This window comes from Myotis yumanensis, unplaced genomic scaffold, assembly GCF_028538775.1.
Source record: "Myotis yumanensis isolate MYYU_CA2020_CCGP unplaced genomic scaffold, mMyoYum1.0.hap1 SCAF_1, whole genome shotgun sequence".
Classification (NCBI taxonomy): domain Eukaryota; kingdom Metazoa; phylum Chordata; class Mammalia; order Chiroptera; family Vespertilionidae; genus Myotis; species Myotis yumanensis.
Genome location: NW_027223752.1, coordinates 184,874,528 through 184,894,772, shown reverse-complemented (window position 1 = coordinate 184,894,772; position 20,245 = coordinate 184,874,528). Strand labels below are relative to the sequence as shown.

The 20,245-nt window shown below is 39.7% G+C and overlaps 1 protein-coding gene across 1 annotated transcript in view; it reads left to right on the top strand.

The window, feature by feature from the left end:
* Positions 1 to 15,527, top strand: part of CDS1 (CDP-diacylglycerol synthase 1) — a 61,668-nt gene extending 46,141 nt beyond the window's left edge. Inside the window, exons 8-13 of the mRNA XM_070393484.1 lie at positions 908 to 995; positions 2,848 to 2,916; positions 4,806 to 4,958; positions 6,622 to 6,741; positions 8,831 to 8,934; positions 12,766 to 15,527. Of these exons, the coding sequence (XP_070249585.1) occupies positions 908 to 995; positions 2,848 to 2,916; positions 4,806 to 4,958; positions 6,622 to 6,741; positions 8,831 to 8,934; positions 12,766 to 12,895 (664 nt within the window). The 3' untranslated portion in view covers positions 12,896 to 15,527. The remainder of the gene's footprint in view (positions 1 to 907; positions 996 to 2,847; positions 2,917 to 4,805; positions 4,959 to 6,621; positions 6,742 to 8,830; positions 8,935 to 12,765) is intronic.
* Positions 15,528 to 20,245: the final 4,718 nt, after the last annotated feature.

The window sequence follows — 20,245 nt, the reverse complement described above, 5'->3', positions numbered from 1 at the left end:
GGACATATGTAATACTTTCAACAATAAAGATTTTTCAAAAATAAAATAAAAATAAAATAGTATTAGCTTAAAATTATAAAAATTATTAGTTAAAAATAGAGTGGAAAAAAAAGATTTTAAGAAATCTGACCATAATTTCCCCACATTTAAAAAAGCACTCATTAATTAAAATCTTTTACAGTTGGTTTTGTGAAAATAAATTATTCCCATGACAGCTTCATGATTTTTAGCCAAGGGGTTGGTGTTATGTGTGTACAATTAACATCATTTTAAGATTGTCTTCCATATACAAACTTTTAATTGCTGGAAGAAGTTATGAAATTAATAGGTTCTGTATAATTAGTAGGGTTTAATGCAATTTTAGGCTAAGATAGAATTAAAATTGATAATTTTTCCTGAAAGACAATTTGTATTAAGAGCTTAGTATAAATTTATCAGATTATACTCTATCTAAACCAAATGACTCATTCCATTTTGAAAGGCAGCTTTTTAAAAAACTTTTTCTCAACCCTATTTCTCTCTTCTCTCCCTTACTCTCTGAAAATATTATTAAAAATTTTTTATACTATTATAATTTGTTCCTCATAAAAATGAAATTTGAAAATCCATACCTATAGAAATTCATTATTTAATATTAAAATTAAATTGATTATTTAGTATATTCCTTAGCAATATTGCCCACTATGTTAATTTATTTATAGATTTTGATCTGCTTAATTGCTAAGCAGGCAAATGTGGTTAATGTTTAATGTTTCTAATACTGTTTTGGCAAGTGTTATGTTCTGGACTAGTCTGAAGGGTAATTCAAAGAGTTATTATATTGATTCATTGTGAGTCATAAGCTGAATAAAATACTTGTCACTTAATCATATGAACTTGTTTTTGCTGACTTTTTTTTTTTTTAAAGGTTCCTTGTTCCAATATCAAGTGTTATCTGCAATGACATAACTGCTTATCTTTTTGGATTTTTTTTTGGGAGAACTCCATTAATTAAGGTAATTATAAAATGTCACAAGCCACTACCCTAATCTTAAAGATTAGCCACTGGGGACTTAGTGCTGTTACCCATTTTTTATTTCTTTTGTTTGTTTGTTTTTCTTTTTTGATTTCCAAGGGGCTTCCATCCTCCTTGGCTGCACTCAGAGCAGCGAGCATGTTTCCCGAGGGTGCTGTCTGGTTCTTCAACTGTTCTGTTGGCTCCTCACTGAGGGCTCGACACCATCAGTTATCCTTTCTCCCATGAAGGCTCATTTCTCCTTTCTGCTGGTTTCTTCTCTCAGTGCTGTGGTTCTCCTTGCCTCTGCTCCCCCAGTGTCTGACCCGCCCCCTCCTTCACCAAACTTTTTGAAAGTGTTCATTACACCATCTTCACATACTCATGTCCATTGTAAGACTTTTACACCCAAACTAAAAAAAAAAAAAATTGAGGCCCTAAATAAAACACTGATAATGTAAGTCATGAGGAAAGGTTAGAATAAGGGAAAGGAATGGACGCGAGAGCAGGCCATGTTGTTTTGCCCTAGAGCTGCTTCTCTTTACAGTCAGTGGAGGCAAAGAAGGAAATGAATTAAGTTATAAGTTCCCGAGTTGAGGAAAAAAGAAACAAAGCAGTTCTTCATGGAAGAGCAGACCTTGGCCTTTAAAACCCTCCATAAATTCTCCCCCACAGAGCAGCGGTCCAACACAGGATGTCAGGCTGAGCCGTAGGGATACAAGCAAGCCATGTATTTTCCTCACGTTTCTAAGGCTGTTCAGCACATGGGCAAGTGATTAAGTGTTCAAGGCTCCTGGACCAGCTAGAAGTGTTGGGCTGAGGACGTCTTCAGAGAGGCTGTACGCCTGCAGAAGATTCACTGTCTGACTTAGAACGAGTGCTAGTGAGCTTCCTGGGCTGGATTAGTTGCATCATATATGCAGATGGACTTAAGTTCACCCCTAAGTCAATATGCTGTGGAACAATTCAATTTGGTGGCTATCTTTGAACTAATCAGCAGGCACTTTTGAATTTGAGTCAACTCCCACTGCATGATGATAATACTGAATTATCCTACGAGAAGGTAGACATCTGCCCCTTCGCTATTGTCAGATATGTCAAGAAACCGGTTATCTGTGCCAACCCTCTTGGCTTTGAGCTTTATGACCATCACAACAAGAGGCCCGTAAACAGCTCGTGCAGCTTAGCTATCACCCGTTTCCGTCTGCAGAAGCTTCCCTGGGATATTTGTTGGCTCCTGTCCCTGCTGTCCCACTGAAAGGGTCATCACAGAAGCCATCAGTGACCTGATGACAGCGCCCCAAACATCAGTCCTTCCTTTGCAGGGCAGCTCAGGCAGTTAACGCAGGCCCTCCTGAATCTCCCCTCCTGCACCACCGACTTCCACATTCCTCCCCCTGAACGCCCCGTGGACTGGGAAGCAGTAGCTCTAATCTGAAACAAACAGTATCTGTTCATAGAAGCACAGCATGGTCCTTTCTTCATGGAGACAGACAAGGTTGTGACCAGAGAGAGAAGGATATGTGAATACTTGGGGAGTAAATACTATATCTGGGGCCGTGGACCATTTTGCCATTTGCATGGCCTTTTGGGAATATGTGGGAATCTGGTGTGCTGCGATGTCCATGTTTAGTTATGCTCACCTATTTTTGGTGTGTGTCCAATGTTTGAGGGCCCAATATATGTTACATACTACTAGAGAAATTTGCACAAATAAATTGGGATCATGGAATGAAGGGAAAAGAAGCCATTCCAAGGAGAGATGTATGGGAATTCATCGAACAGAGCTTGCATATGTATTGTGTGTTTTGGGAGTACAGTAACTCTTTTTTATTTTATTTGGCCTTTTCTAGCTATCTCCTAAAAAGACTTGGGAAGGATTTATTGGCGGTTTCTTTTCCACAGTCGTGTTTGGATTCATTGTGAGTTTTACTAAGATTTTTATTTTATTTCTATTTTGAAAAATGGTAGCAAGTGTATCAGTCTATCCTAAACCTAAAAGAATTAAACTGCAAAGTGCTAATACTGTATTTTTTGAAACCCACCAGGCATAATCTATTCTGTACCCCAGTAGCTCTCATCCTGGCTTCATATCGGAATCACCTGGGGAGCTTATTCAACATCTATGTCCCAGCCCCATACCAGGCCAACTCCCCCCTGGTGTACGTGGAGGCCTTGAGGCCCTCTGTTGTGTTTGGCAGTTTCGAACAGCTGTTCTGCCTTGTTGGGACACACGTGCTGGGAAAGGTGGTGGCCTTGAGTAAAAGCAGAAAATACAAATGATGTTGAAGAGCCTTGCCTCCCTTACACATCCTGCTACTTGGCTTAGCAAGTGCTTACTGCCGTGAGCCCAACATGCAGGAAAAGGTTGTTAAAAATAATTGTTTACTTTTAGCCATGAATAATGAGTCTTGTTAATGTTTTAAAAATTACTTTATAGTTATGGAATGTAGGTTTTTTTAATTAAAAGGCATCTCATAAGAAGCAGTAAAGATTTAGTAAAATAGCTAGATATAAGGTAAATATATTAAAAAATAGTTAGGAAGTTTAATTTTTTAAAAGTGTAGTCCCTAACAGTTCTAGAATACATTCCACAGCCAAATATACAGTGACTAGAAACAACATGAGAGAGAGCAAATATACAAGTAAATGAAAAGTATCAGGTTCCTGGATGGGAAAACCATTCCTCTGTTTAATCTGCAAGTTTAGTTCATTCTCAATGAAAATTCCAATAGGATCTGGCAAAACTAATCCAATCAGTGTTTATGTTGTATACTCTGCATACTGTAGAGTACTGATGAGATAGTAACTCATAAACAGAATGATGAAAGGGAACTGATCCTGTCTGATGTTTATACATTATGAAGCAGGAATTACTAAGTTAAATAGCACTATAAGAATTTGGTATTATTAAAGACTAATTTAGAAATAGTAGAAGAATAGCCATATCATTGGAAGAAAATAAACAGCTACCCTGTAAGAATGTAATGCATGGCAAAAGTAATGAGAAGGGACATTATATATTTTCTAATATATAATTTTGAGGAAACTGGTTAGAAGCAAAATCAGTTTATTAACATTCCTAGTGTCAATTTGCACTTCTCTTAATCATTCTTGAGCAGTATAATGGGGTGAAAGGCTGCAAAAGAAAAGAGAATAAACTGTTGTCTAACAATTTCAATTTAAAATATTTCATTTTATGTATCTTCTTCCATGACTGAGAAAAGCTATATTAAAATTATAATGCTGTGGTCAAGGGAAGAATAGTTTAGTCAATGTTTTCTGGGTTGTTTAACAATGGTGTTTTTCATCTGTATTTTTTTTGTAATTTTAAATCACTGGTTATTTATTAATTAATGAAATTAATATAACATTTATTCAAAGAATTTCAGTCCTGTACTCTCCCATACCTTAATTACTAGCTTCTGCTAACATTAATTATGTGTACTTTAGAAAAGCGAAACCTTGTTGAAATGCTTGTTTAAATGTTTAAATCAGCTTCTTTTTCTCCTTCCCCTTTCTTGTTTCTATTGTGGTCACATAGAGATAATCTCTTTGATTTCCAAAAGGCCTTTGGTTTTCCAATGGCTTTTCAAAGTTTTTTATTGGGTCAGTTTTGACCATCCAGCTTTGAGAATACATAGCAGAATGTGAATACAAAGAAACTTTGGCATCTACCCTGGCTGTTCTGCTGACACAAAACACACACACACACACACACACACACACACACACACACACACACACACACATACACACACACACACAATCTTTCGTTCAGTGTTTCATGAACTCCTGCTTTGTTATTCAGGCTGCCTACGTGTTATCCAAGTACCAGTACTTTGTCTGTCCAGTGGAATACCGAAGCGATGTAAACTCCTTCGTTACAGAATGTGAACCCTCGGAACTTTTCCAGCTTCAGAGTTATTCACTTCCTCCCTTTCTGAAGGCGGTGCTGGGACGGGTAAGATAAATGTGGGTAAGGTCCTCTATCTCAAAGAGTAAGATTTTTATAAGAAACTGATTTCTATAGAAATTGATTTCTATGATACAGAAGTGGTTTCACTGTCTGCTTAGCATCAATAATGTATTCTAGCCCTTTGTAATCTCCCTTTCTTGAACATAAAGTGAACATTACTATCATAAACTTATTGTTTATTAGGGGTTTACTTGCCTAATGGTTTGAATACTGATGCTATAATTTATCTTGTATTTGTTTTGAAACATTGAAAAATATTCCATAGATTTCTGAAAATTGGATGAGTTACAATAGGTTTCACATGTAATTGGCATGAATTGGCTAAATTTTTTAAAATTTATTTTTATTGATTTCAGAGAGGAAGGGAGAGAGAGATAGAAACATCATTGATGAAGAGAATCATTGATCAGCTGCCTCCAGCTTGCCCCCTACTGGGGATTGAGCGCACAACCCAGGCATGTGCACTTGCCTGGAATCGAAGCCTGGACCTTTCAGTCTACAGGCCGATGCTCTATCTACTGAGCCAAACCAGCCAAGGCATGAATTGCCTAAATTTAAAAATTAATTAAAATTCACCAGCTCAGAGTTTCCTTGATTTTTCAGGGGACCTTTACTAGCAGAGAACACTGCTGCTTCTAAAAACCAGTTTCCCTTCCAGAAGTGCACTCCTGCCATTTAAGGCAGCCCGCGGTCTTACACTGCAGGCTGTGCCATGCTGTCCAGCAGAACCTGCTGATATGTGCCATCGAAACCAGAGGTGGTTACTTAAACTGGGGAATCAAATAATTGTGTGTCTACACACGTGTGCATGCATATATCTGAACCATATTATTTTTTAACTAAAGTCCTTAACTTTAGAGAATAATTTATTTCTCTCCTGAGTGCTCAATACATGGATTCCAAGAATTTTTCCAATGTCCAAGCCATCTGTTATCTGCAAAGATCTGAACTGCCAATCTTTGATTAAGATTGGTGCTGTCAATGATGGTTGTGAAGCCACACCAGCTCTGCACTGTGTATAGTTTGTAGTTTTAGTTTAAAGCAGAGCAAGAAAAGAAATTTGGAATAAGAACTTAGAATTTATGAAACAATTTGCAGAATTCTCAATTTTTATGATCTCCATAAATCTTTTATAAACGTCTTGCTGATGCACATTTTGGTATATTTTTAAAGCAACTTATTTTCATGTGTTTCCACATCATTTAGTTTACTATTAATAGAAAGACCAGCTTTACCCTCACTCTGTCATACAAAGTTATAAAGCGAAATAAAATTCAACATTATATAATTACAAAAAACAAAGTACTACTGGTAAAAAACAAATTCCAAAATTAACTCAGCTGATTCTTGGTAAGTCTACAGCTCAAGTGTTGTAGAAATTTCTAGATGAACTAGAAAGTAGCCTGTCGGCTGCAAGGTTTTGGTGTGCCAGGCACTGTCAGTATGCATGCAGAGGGCACAAGAGTGCAGCTAGGAGAGGCTGATAAGGAGAGCTTACCGTGTACTTTTCTCCCATGAGCCTGAAAGTTTGTGAAATTAACAAAAATGTGGCATATGTTTTGAAGTATTATTATGTCATATTCTTAGTTTAGGTGACATGCTCAACTCCAATTTTAGCCCCACCCCTGCCTTTTGTTTTCCTCCGTAGGAAAGAGTGAGCTTGTACCCTTTCCAGATCCACAGCATTGCTCTGTCAACATTTGCATCTTTGATTGGCCCCTTCGGAGGCTTCTTTGCCAGCGGATTCAAAAGAGCTTTCAAAATCAAGGTGTGTGTTTAGGTTCTTTGTTACAATATCAGAGAATGTAATATAGTTGAAATTCAGTTCTCTAGGGGTCTCCTACATTAAGCCCTCGAGCAAAAACTATTGGTTTCAGGCCTCACAGAAATACTTCCTGGTTGATTTGAGTGTTTTCTTCCTTATTGGGTTTGGTCGAGCCATGTCATGTCAGCCCCTGCTATAGAAATGGCATGTGTTACCTAATTGGGGACAACACAGAGTCTTGGTCCTTCAGGTGCTCGGCCAAGAATCCAGCATAAATCGTCTGAAGATGAGTGTCCTGCCACAGTCTCACTTCAGGGACAGACAGGGCAGCCTTTGAATATGTAACCATGCATTCTGCTCGATCAGGAGTCAGCTAACTTCTGTAACATCCTGTGGTTGTTCATCACACCCTAACTACTCAACTCTGAACTTGGCCATCATTGTGGGCAAGCCTGGTAGACAATGTGTCAATGAGTGGGCATGTTATTTATTTTGTAAATCAAGTTAATAAAGTTAAAAAAAAAAACAGTGGCTGGATTTGGTCTGTGGGACATAGTTTGCTGATCCCTGTCCCAGATGCTTAAAATCATCCCTATGTTTTAAGTTAGATTCTCATAAAGTGACACATAGGGTGCCCCCCAAAAATGTATCCACATTTAACAGCTGATAGCTCAATTGATGCTTCCTTCTTTTCAAATTTAACCCATCGGAATTAGTAATTATTCAAAGTGCGTACGCATTTTTGGGGGACACCCTGTACATTTGCCCTCTTCTCTCAGCTCTCCTCTCATGGCTTCACCAAGTTAAGATGGAATATGGTGCCATTAGAAGTGAGAGAGGGCAGGCCTCTCTGAGGGGGTGGCATTTGAGCAGCAATCTGAGAAGAGGAGGAGGAGGCCTGCAGAGACATCAAAGGAAGAGACCCCAGTGAGTGCAAGGAGGGGAGGCGCTTAGCCTCTTTGAATAGTGTGTGTGGCTGATCACATTGCGGCGGTTGGTGGAGTCAGACCACAGCAAGCCCCAAAAGCCAGGGAAATGAACTAACTCAGTGAGGATTTGCCATGGGGCAGATGGTATGTTAAGTGGGATGCAATATACAAAAGTGTGTACGATGTTGTCCCTGTTCTCATGATGCTCAGCACCCACTATGGGAGATAACACGGGTCCACACAGAACCCGAAGCAGCCGTGCATGGCTAGTGTCCAGTGACGGCTGCACACAGCGGAGCAGAACTGAGTTACCATGGCTGTCTTGTGCTGCGGTTAGTAGGGAAGAGATGGAAGGAAATATGTTGGCAAAAATTAACCAAAGAATTGTTTTACATAGAGACGTGTTCTATTTGGAATAGCATTTTCTTTAATAGTCTCCAACCCAGGGTTTCCTGTTGACTACGGAGAATTTTTTTGCCTGTCCAAAAGGCTGCAATTGCTGTTGCATTTTAGATGCTTATAGGATGCCTGAGTGAATGAGAAGAGGAATTAGTCATAGCCGTTTCCAGGCACTGAGAGATGGCGATATATGTCCAGTCAATTTGCAGAGGCTTACTAACCATCCCCACACTTCAATTGACTAATGTGTCCCAAACGAACTATTTTTATTTTCTTTTTACCGCAACACTTAAAAAAAGAAGAAAAATATTTATCATAGTAGTAAAATGTTTATTTCAGAGTAAGAACTATAAGGATAAATATGAGTTAGAACCATGTGTACATCGGTCAACAATACTAAAATAGCTCCCAAAATAGTTTTGCTTAATCGGAAAAGTAGTCTGTAAAAATATTAGACTAGTAATAGTTGATACTTTTGATTTGGAAAAAGTTTTCTTAACTAAAAAAAGTTAGTGCTAGAATTAACTAATATTTAATGAGTATTATTTTAATATTGCTGGTCAATTCAGTAATGTTCTAACATGGGTATATATGCAAAAGATGTGGTTTTGATCTGTTGCACATGTTCTAAGTTTGTATTTAGTGTGACAATTTAATAGTAAAGTATTTTCCTTAGTGTCCGTGATTCCAGAAACATCATTGGATAGGAATTTTATGACAAAATTTTTTTGAAAATTGGCTAATCTCTTGATTTGTTTTGGAAGGATTTTGCAAACACCATTCCTGGACATGGCGGGATAATGGACAGATTTGATTGTCAGTACTTGATGGCAACGTTTGTGCATGTCTACATCACAAGTTTTATAAGGTACTTTTAGATTAAAAAAAAAAATGTTTTCATACTTGGTTTCTTGAAGTTCTCGTTTCCATAGGCATTAGTTTGACCGAGTTGCTTTTCTGTTGGTGGTAACCTATAATATCAAAGGGCACGGCGGCCCCTGGAGCTGTGTCACACCGTACCCCTGCGCAGCGTGCTTACATTTTTATTAGTTTACATAGATTTGAACTGAAATAAACAATAGTACATATTGTGGTCTTTAAAGGGCCAAGTTAAAATCCACTCAGTATGGATGGTCCTGGATTGGAACATCAGAGATTTAATTTCTTGGTTGTGGGTAAGGCAATGATAGTGAATACAAAGAATTACAAAGGAGGACATAATTCATCCAGTTTACCAATTATTGTTACATGTTGGGAAATGTTCTTGGTACGAATGTAGCTGAGAAGAAAACAAACCAAGTCCCTGCCTCAGAGTTTGCATTCTTACTGGGGAGTTGGAGGGAGAAGGGGCAGAAGTGGACAGTAAACAAATAAATATAGCTCGTTTAGGTGGTTATAAGTGCCACAGAGAAAAATAAAACAAGCCAGGGGTGAGTGGTTGTGTGGGGTGGGGTGAGTGGAGGGTGTTGCTGTTTTATATAGGGTGGCTTATTCTTCTTTTTAAACCTTAATGTTTTGGTTCTGCCTCAAAATGCCCATTTGGGGTGTGAAACCTACCCCACATGTTAGCCTTATTTTCCATGGTCCCTCCTAGTGGGTAAGCTATAGAAAACATGTATTTCCTTCATAGAGTTATTTGAAGTTGAAACTCATATTTATAGGTTCCTAAATACATACCCATTTTAAATATATACCCATAGCAGCATGAGAATTTTTTATTAACACTTATTTTCCTTGTGTTATCTTGTTAGGAATTTATGTTTTTCTTGAGTAATCTTGTTAGTTTATCTATCTCATTAATCTTTTCAAAGAATCAAATTCTGGCATTGTTAACTTTGTTTTCTGTTTCATTGCTGTTTATTCTCATCCTTTATCTTTCTTTAGGTTTAATTTGCTATTCTTAAGCTTCTTGAGATAAAGCTTACATTATTGATTTTCAGCCTACTAGTCTAATATATTCACCTAAGATTACAAATCTCCTTTTAAGTACTGCTTAAGTTCTCATCCTATATGTTATATTTTTATTTTCATTACTCCATCACAAATGTTTTCTGATTTCCAATATTATATCGTCTTTGACCAGTGGATTATTTATAGGTGTACTGATTCGTTTTCCAAACAAATGGAGATTTTCTCATTCTCCTTCCTTTATTGATTTTGCTTTAATTCCACTATGGTCAGAAAACATACTGTTTATTATTTAAATATTTAACATTTGTTGAGACTTGCTTTATGCCTCAGTGTATTGTCTATTCAGGTACATGTCCCGTGTGCATACGAAGTGAATGCGCCTTCTGCAGTTTCTGGTGGGCATGTTGTATACATCATTTGGGTGAAGTTTAGCTTAATCTTCTGAATCTTCTGTACTGATTTTTTCCCCCTCTGTTCACTTATTCTATCACTTACAAAGAGAGAGCTTTGTCAAAATTCCCACCATGATTGTAAATTTACCTAATGCTCTTTTTAATTCTGTCATTTGTTGCTTTATATATTTTGAGGTTGTATTAAGTATATACACATTTAGGGTTATCATATCTCCCTGTTGAATCACTCCTAATGTCATTATATAATGTTATATAATGTCCATCTTTATGTACTTCTTGCTTAAAGCCTATTTTGTTGGATATTAGAATAGCTACATCAGCCTTCTTTTGGTTAGTGTTTGCACAGAATTTCTTTGTCCCTCCTTTTACTTTTAGCATTCCTTTATCCTTTTAGCAAAAGTGTGTTTTCTTTTCTCTCTCTTTTTTTTGAGAGAGAGAGAGTGAAAGAAAGGAAGGGGGAGAGAAACATCAGTGTGAGAGAGACACATCAATTGGTTTCCTCCCGTACATGCCCCGACCAGGGCCAGAGATGGAACCTGCAACCCGGGTACATGCCCTTGACCGGGAATCGAACCTGAGACCCCTTGGTAAACAGGCAGACACACTAACCACTGATGCAAGTCAGGGCTTCTTTTCTTTTCTAACAAGCTGATAGCTGGATTTTGTTTTTGTTTTTTATAACCCAGTAGACAGTCTTTGTCTTTTTATTGGGAATATTCAATCTATTTGTGTAATTTATTTACTGATAGAGTTGAGAATTAGTAATTAGTGGCTAAACCCTCAGAACTCTTTCTTTGCAGCAGATGGTAGCGTTTAGGGCATTAACTCATACTTTAAATTTTTTTTGAATGTGCTTTTCTCCCAGTAGAGGAGTCATGCTGAGCCATGTGCTTGCCATCTGAAATATTTGCTGTTGGAACACAGTGCTGGTGCCAGGATGCAGCTAGCCGGGAGCACCTGCTGGCCGATTTGCATTTAGCTGAACTTGCTAGAAACGCCTTCCTTTTCTCTGCGGGCCCTGTTCTGGGTTTATGTTATGAAGTTGCTGAATCTTTTGAAGAAATCTAAGACAAGCGGTGCCCTGACTTGAGGAGACTGTGGCTGTGTGATTTATGGCTGCAGTTTTTGGCATTTGCACAAAGGGGACCCATAGGATGGGTGAATCTGAGTATTTCTACTTCCTATAATTCCATTTGAACTGAAGAGTCCTTATTATGAATCCTAAATTTAATTACTCGTGTAAATGTCTCTCTGGTTACCATTCTCCTTATATTACTTATGTCTTTTTCCCATTGGATTTTACTCACTGCTCTTCACAAAAAGTAAACCATACTCTTCTATTCAAGTGGACTGTAGAAATTACAAAGAACAGTGCATATGCATTAACATCCGAATTAGGTTCACTTGGAACTTGACAGAATAACACTTTAGAAGATCACACGTGGTCTCCAGTGTATAAGGGGGGTGAGTTCTAGAGCCCAGGAGGGGAGACTACAGTCCCCTGGCTGAGAGTCGTAGCAGCACAGGTGCGAGGGCAGCAGTCCTGACCTGGAGCTTTCTGACCTGTGCATTGTGAAGGGGAAGAGAAGGGCTGCAGTGGGGGTGCTGGTGGAGCTCGCCCACAGGGCAGTGCTGAGAGGCCCCTGTGTGGGCTGTGGGGAGAGCGTGGTATCACTGGCCTTTGCTGCTTCAGTCCACCCTGGGCTCACACCCTCCCCCTGGAACCGCCAGGGCTCTCCTCCATTCAACTGGAGCAGATCCGCTTTCATTCTGTTCCTTAGACTGGGGACCCAAGACTCTCTTTGAACAAAGGCTGTGGCCCCTGTTGCTGAGGCCGAGTAGGAATTCAGTGCTGGGCTCAGAACCTTTGAGTCGTGCCTCTTGAACATTCATGGTTCCCAGGGTAGTTCTTCAACAAAATGCCTGCCATTGTTTGACATTTCTTTGAAGCTAACAAGCAAAACACTGTTTTCATGTCCTCTCCCACCAGGAATTTTGCTCCTTTCCTTACAGGATAGCTTTTGTGCCTTGTCCAATCTCGGGATTTGTCCCCTATCCCCACCTCTAACTCAGGTTGCCCTTCTGAGAGAGAATTTTGTAGAGCTCAGATCCGTACCCCTTGTACTGCCCATTCTTGCCATGTTGAGATTGCACACCACTCAGCAGAAAATTGTTTGGTTTTTTTGCTTTTGTGTGTGTGTGTGTGTGTGTGTGTGTGTGTTTTACTGTTGGCACTAACGTTGGGCATAGAGTGCTCTGTTTCAGTTCTGTAAAGATTGCTACTCTACACTGAAAGGCAGCATTTAAACTGTGGGCATATGCTTCCTTCAGCTCTCTTAAAATAGCAAGAACTTTCCTTTCTGCTCTGTTACCAGGGGCCCGAATCCCAGCAAAGTGCTGCAGCAGTTGTTGGTGCTTCAACCAGAACAGCAGTTAAATATATACAAAACCCTGAAGATGCACCTCATTGAGAAAGGGATCCTGCAGCCCACCTTGAAGGTATAACCGGACCCAGAGAGGGAAAGACTCAATCGAGAATAAGGAATTCTACAGAAAAGCACTGACAGATGAAATTTTGTAAATGTACAGAAAAATGGTTGAAAATGCACTAGAGTGAAGATTTACAGACACGAATGTTTCTTCTCTGAACTACTGTGAATATTTAACACACACTGACTTGATCTAAGTTATGAAATAAGTAGCAAATCATCATCAGAGTATTCTGTACTTTTTTCTAAAGTGTATTTTCTGATGTTAACTTCCTTTCCCTTACTTGCCATTTTCATAATTTAAAAGACTGTTTTAAAGAGTCAAATACTATCAAATGAGTCAATTGAGGATGTCTTAAGATTGCACCTGAAAGTGTGCCCTTTGCACAAATATTTACTTTTGCACTTGGAGCTGCTCTCGGTTTTAGCAGAATGTTCTCTGGGAGGCACAATAGGAAGTTCGTTCTCCTGCACTTCCTCCTCTTTTAGTTTGAAGTATTTTCTGAGGGCTGAGTTGGATCCAAAACAAAAGGAAAGTAAGTAATCATTTGCCCGGGGAAAACATTCCTCTTTTAGGTAGGTTTGAGATTCAAGAGAGGGAGGCTGAAATTTTTATCTTTATTGGCTGACATCAGACTCTACTTCTGATAAAGTTGTTTGGAAAAACCTGACGTCGCAAAAGCTTTTGAAGAGAAACAAAGGGGAGTTCTGCTCTGAAGAACGTGTGCAGCCTCCACAGATGACAAGAGCTCAGGAGACTGCGTAAGACAGAGACACGTGGCACAGGCCCCTTTGGGTCTAGTTAGTTCTCTGCTTTTCCTCGTTTCCCTGTGAACTGGTTTCTTTAAGTTCTATAGCCATGAGCACAAAAGATGAATATGCAGGGGTAGAGAGCAGGGGTGGTGGCTGAAGCAGAGAGGGGGTGCCCCGCTGAGCGAGAGTGTCCTGTCTGTGGACAAGATTCTGTGTCCCGGGCGCCCCTACCCGTCTTCTTCCTGTGCAGCTGGAGACACTCCACTGGCAGGAAGCTTGGAGATCTGCCTGGAGGCCCAGACCCTGACTGACTTCATGGGAGCAGCTCATCTCTGTCCCTTTCCTTTTTCACATCATGTCATAAAACCCAAGGACATCAGCTGATGATATTTTTCTTCCAAGAATGAAAATCAAGCAGGAGTGATTCCCACCGAGAACAAAAAGCACACCAATGTCAAACATTCCTCTGATGGACAGGAGACGAGGACAAGTTTCTTACCAGTGAATGCAAATAAGCTCATGTTGCTGTGTGCTCTTTATAACCATACTTATTGTATCGAAGAGGCAGCAGTAAACCTTTGAAAATTGCCTATTGCTCCTTGGCTAAATGTTCAGAGAGGAGAAATAGATATATTTTAAAGAATGTTTTACTAATGAAAGAGGAAATATTTTTGTTTAAATCAAAAATAAATTTCAATCATTTTATATCCCTGTTCTACTACTATACCTACAATCAAAGAGTGTGGATATGCATGGGTCCCAGTACAGATATTCCTAGGATGGCATTTAAATGGGCAGCTTTATCAAGTGCACTGCACGGTAGTGGGTGTAGCTGAACTTAGTACCAAGAGTCTGATTTCTCAGTTTGGCATTCAGTTGGTTCACAACTGGATGTATTCAGTCAGCATTATTTCACCCTATTCCATAAAAACCTAGAATTGGCGTTGGAAATGTTATAAGACAAAATAATCCCTTATAAAATCAGGCTACCTACCAGTTAATTTTCAGCATCTCTCATTATTTGCCTCACAAAAGCTCCAAATGTTGATCATACAGGAATGTAGCATATCAAAGTTGAAAAGTCAAATAAAAATTTTTAATAGGAACTTAGTTGACGAAGATTTGCACAATAAAAACTCCTTGGAGATACACAGTTCCCTTGCATTTTCTATAAGGTGACTGGTGAGGCACTGCAATGCAGCGTTACAGGAGAGCATCACCGAATACCTGTATTGTAAAATCAATATTATAATAAAATATTAAGCTAGAAATATTTGTGGCACAATAATAACTTTCCTCAAATATACTTTGAGTTGGGTGTACACTATTCTATATGTAAAAAGTAAATTGTTTTAACAGAGCGCTGAAGTACTTTTTTGTACTTGTAGAGCATGTATATTAAAATACAAGATATTTTATCAAATGATAGCCATAAAACCCTGACTTTGATCATTTTTGTATTTGCACTATGAAGAGGACTTAAATTCTAGTATAGCTACGTGATGGCAGAAAGATGAAAGACTAGGAACTTCCTTCATGGTAATGGTTCATTTTTCCAAATTGGCTAGTTTTGGAGGTGCTCTAAGGGTACCAATTGGTTGACTTTTTAACCTGTGGGATGCAAATGTTCCCTCCGTGTTTTTCCCTTGTGGTGGTACATATACATTTATTGTCTGAAAAGCAAAGACCACACCCACCCACCCGCCTTTTTTTGTTTTTTGTTTACAGTATCACTTTGTACCTTGGTTTGAACAAAGATGGTATCACTTTGTTCAGTGAAAAAGTAGAAGCAGTGTACATATACTGTATGTGGGCAGGAGATAGCTCATGATATGTGTCCATCAGTTCTCTGAATCTTTTACTGAAACATAGGAAAATAAAACAGATAAATCACATTTTGACTTTGTCGTGCCATTTTCTCATTGGAGAAGAAACGTCCGTTCAACTAGTGTTTACAAAATGATGATGGACACACATAAGTAGTATCTGTTGTGTATTTTCTATCACCGACACCTATAGTGACATCTTTGGGGACGGGGATAATGAAGTTCTGGTGATGACGGGAAGGTGTGTTTGTCAAGAGGTGATGGCCTTTCACTAGAAAGAGTAAGTACAGAATTTCAATGGCACTCCCCACACATTTACTTGGGAGAATCCTGATCCAGTTCCTACTAGAGCTTTAAGTTAAATGGATGCTGAGTGTCATCTGTCCTGATTGGCCATTGTGATTCCAGGTCGGCTCAATGCTGACACTCCAGGCCCTCAAGCTTCAGAACACACAAATGGGTTGGAGTCTGAAGACTTAACTGTGCACATTCCCACTAGTGTCTCTTGGACAGCCCTTTCATGCCCAGTGCAGTTTTCATGTTGCAAAGCTTTGAGATGGGCTTCATGATTTCTAGTTGCTGGGGTCACTTTAAGGCTTTAAATTATGAATGAGCCTTGGTTTGTGTCCACCCTAGAGGAACCAATTAGTAATCCTTCGTTTCCTTTCTTCCTACCTTCTCCTCTCGTTGCCCATCTACAGAGGGAAGTGACTGAACAGAAAGGTAACCATCTGGCCACATTGGATTTAGGTAGCGTTAATGTAAGTGTTCTTTCAACAGTAGACATCCCATCACTTGACGTCAGCAAGCCTGGGACGTCTACCAGACACCCAGCGCTGCTTTTTTGTTCTAGCACCAAGAACATTAGAACTAGTATTTCTTTACCTGGAGACAGGTAAGTGCCATCCAAGGTGGGTGTTTATCATGGCAATCGCAACATATAAACCAGGTTCAGGGAAAACAAGACAACTATTCTGACCTCCACGGACGAGCTATCTGTCCTGCAGATAGTCCACAGCAGATTTCTCTGCCTGCTCCTGAAATTCAACAAAATTTAAAATTTCACTTCTTTGGAAATTTGTATGCAATGGCTGCAAATAAAAAAGCAGGTCTAGACAATTCAACCCAACGCCTCTCGCACCTTCATCCTGTTGTCTTTCTTTTCCTGTGCAGCGGAAAGAACCCTTGAATCATCAGGTACCATGGAGAGTCCCTGAGTGAGGGTTGATGAATGGAACGTTATCTGATGATGATAATGTTAGTTTCCCAAAGGAGCAGAGAGAATACAGTCTGGCTCTCTAACGTGTACAAAGGACATGGGTGGGTAAAGCAAAGCCTTGTTGCCCAGAGAGAGAAAATCATTGAGGGGCAGTCCACCCAAAGGTGTGTTAGAGAATGAAATCTCAAACTGTCGGTCAAGCTTACAGCACAACAGGGTACAGAACTTGGGATTTAAATTCTCAGACCCTCCTTTCCCGTGCAACCAGCTGAGCTTAAGGGATCCAGGTGGGTTTCTCTTCAAGATGTGCAATGCCAAACCAGACAGGACCTAGAAGAGTAATAAGTTTGAAGAACAAGTTTGAATAATCAAGCATATTTTTTAACAGTTTTAATTTCAAAAGCATGCGAAAAGGAACTGGATGCTTCTGCTAGTACAATTAAGACACATTTGAGGGGCGAGTCCAAGATGGCAGCACAGGTAGCCACTGAGCTCACCCCCCCCCCCCCCAAGAACACATCAAGTGTACACTAATATCTGGGGCAGTGCCTCCTGCGAGCCAACGGGGAGCCAACTGAACAGCTGCACAAGCAAGGGAAAGGGACGCATAGAGAAGGTTGGGGAGCACAAGGGCTCTCCAGAGCTGAGGAACAACCCAGGGCCCGAGGAACTGGTGAGCGCTGTTGTTTACGCTTCCCTGGCATGTGGTAGTGGGCAGGAGCTCCATCCAGGTTCCCTGGCCCACCTGCAGGGCACTGGAGCATGTCCTCAGCCACCCTTCTATAGCCAAATCCAGCAGAAACAGGAGAAGCTGCAGTTCACACAAGGTGCGCTCCACCTGAAAGCTGATTCAGCAGATAGGGCAGGGTGCTGCTTTGCACACCCACTGGGCTGTGTACACATGTGGAGCTCCCCCCCCTGGAGAGAATGTGGGACTAGAAAATGCCATGATGTCACCTGTAGGGATACCCTGTCCAGAGAGTGTACAGATAGTGGGCAGGCTACACTTCTGGAGACACTGCGGGGCTAGCACAACAGCAGTACCCACATGCTGCCCCGTGCGGAGTGAATGGGGTGCTGTTGTGTGCATGTAGGGTTACCCTGCCTGGAGAGGGTGAAACATAGTATATTTCAGCTCAGCATGCACGCAAGACTGCCCCACCCAGAGAAAGGGCAGAGCTGGTAAGGCAGAGTGGCCCTGCCCATACCCTGCTCTGACTGTGGACATTTAAAGCGATAGGGCACTCACACAGGGCTGCTCCTGTGGACAGGGGCCCCTCTGAGTGCATGAGTAGGTGCACTGTCCAGAGAGGGAGCAGAATTGGTGGGTTGCTGAGAGGCAAGTACGTAAAGCAGTCCCACCCAGACCCTGCTCTGATCACAGTTAAAAACAACAGGGCACACCAACAGCAAACCAAGCAGTTCCGTCTACATCAGGCAGCCTGACCCAGATTAGAAAAGCAAGGAAGCACACACACCCCAAGCTGCCCCACCCAGAACTCACTCCTTAAAGCCAGACCACACACCAGGAACTATACATAGCTGCATGGACTACAATTGGCTTGCCAAAATGATTCAACACACAGTCTACACAGAGACCACTCTTTCAAGACTGGGAAAGAAAAAGAGCTATTCTATCCAATTCATAGGAAAAAAAACCACAGAAAATAAAATTTAAAAATGGGGAGACAGAAGAACATGCCCCAAATAAAGGAACAAGAAAATACTCCAGAGAAAAACCCTAATGAAATCGAAATAAGTGATTTACCCAATAAAGAATTCAATCATCAAAAGGATGCTCAACAAATTTGAGCATACAATAAAGGAACTCAGATAACGCTTCAGCAAAAAGATAGAAAATGTAATAAAGAACCAATCAGAGGTAAAGAATATAATAACTGAAATGAAAACTCTAGAAGGATCCACAGCAGATTAGTTAATACAGAAGAATAGATTAGTGACCTGGAAGACAGAATAATGAAATTCACCCTATCAGAACAGCAAATGAAAAAAAAAATTTTTTTAAGTGAAAATAGTATGAGATCCCTGGATAACATCAAGCACCCTAACGTTCTCATTATAGGAATTCCAAAAAGAGTAGGAAGTAGGGGAGGAGGAGGATCAAAGAGGAAATCAAACACTACCTCGAGACAAATAAAAATGAAAACACAACTTTACAAAATTTATGGAATTCAGCAAAAGCAGTTATAAGAGGAAAGTTTATAGTTATACAGGCTACCTCAAGAGGGAGGAAGAATCCCAAATAAATAATCTAAAATTACATCTGAAAAAACTAGTAAAAGAGAAACCCCAAAGTAAGTAGAAGGAAAAAATAAGAATCAAAGCAGAACTAAACAAAAGAAAAAACTTTATAAAGCCCACAGCTAACACCATACTTAATGGTGAAAAGCAAGAAGCTTTTCCTCTAAGATCACAAAAAATGTAAGGATGCCCACTCTCACCATCACTTCTCAATATAGTATTGGAAGTCCTAACCACAGTAATCAGACAAGAACAAGAAATAAAAGGTATACAAACTGTAAAAGAAGTAGTAAAACTTAATATTTTCAGATGACATGATAATATATATGTAGAAAGCCCTAAAAAACACCAAATATTAATAGAATTAATGAAACAATTCTGTAAAGTAGAATACAAAATTAATAAACAGATATACATTGTGCTCCTATACAGTAACAATCAGAAGGAGAAATTAAGAAAACAATCCCATTTACAACTGCAAGAATAAAATAACTAGGAATAAATTCAACGAATGAGGCATTCTGAAAACTACAGTGGGGCCTTGACTTAATTCGTTCCGTGACAGACCTCGTAACTCAAATTACTCGTATGTCAAATCATAAAGTGAACGAGTGAGACACGTGATGCTGGGCTGATGTGGCGTTCACTGTAACGTTTGCTGTGCTAACTAGCAGTGGGGTATCTAAAGCTGGCTTGTAACCCGAATTTACGGCCCGTATCTTGAAAAACTCATTAGTTGGGACACTCGTAAGTCAAGGCCCAACTGTATAGGACAGGGGTGGGCAAACTTTTGACTCGAGGGCCACAATGGGTTCTTATACTGGACCAGAGGGCCGGAACAAAAGCATGGATGGAGTGTTTGTGTGAACTAATATAAATTCAAAGTAAACATCATTACATAAAAGGGTACGGTCTTTTTTTTTTTAGTTTTATTCATCTCAAATAGGCCATATCCGGCCCATGGGCCGTAGTTTGCCCACGGCTGGTATAGGACATTAAAGAGGACACAAATAAATGAAAGGATATACCATGCACATGGATTGGAAGGATTAATATCATTAAAATGACCATACTACTGAAAGCAAACTGATGAAATTCTTAGATCAATGAAATTCTTATCAGAACTAGAATAAGTAATCTAAAAATTTATGTGGAACAACAAAAGACCATGAATAAACCAAAGCAATCTTGAGACAGAAGAATAAAGTTGGAGGTATCATGTACCCTGATTTCAAACTATTGCAAAGATATAATAATCAAAACAAAATGGTTCTGACAAAACAAAACACACATAAATCAATGGAAC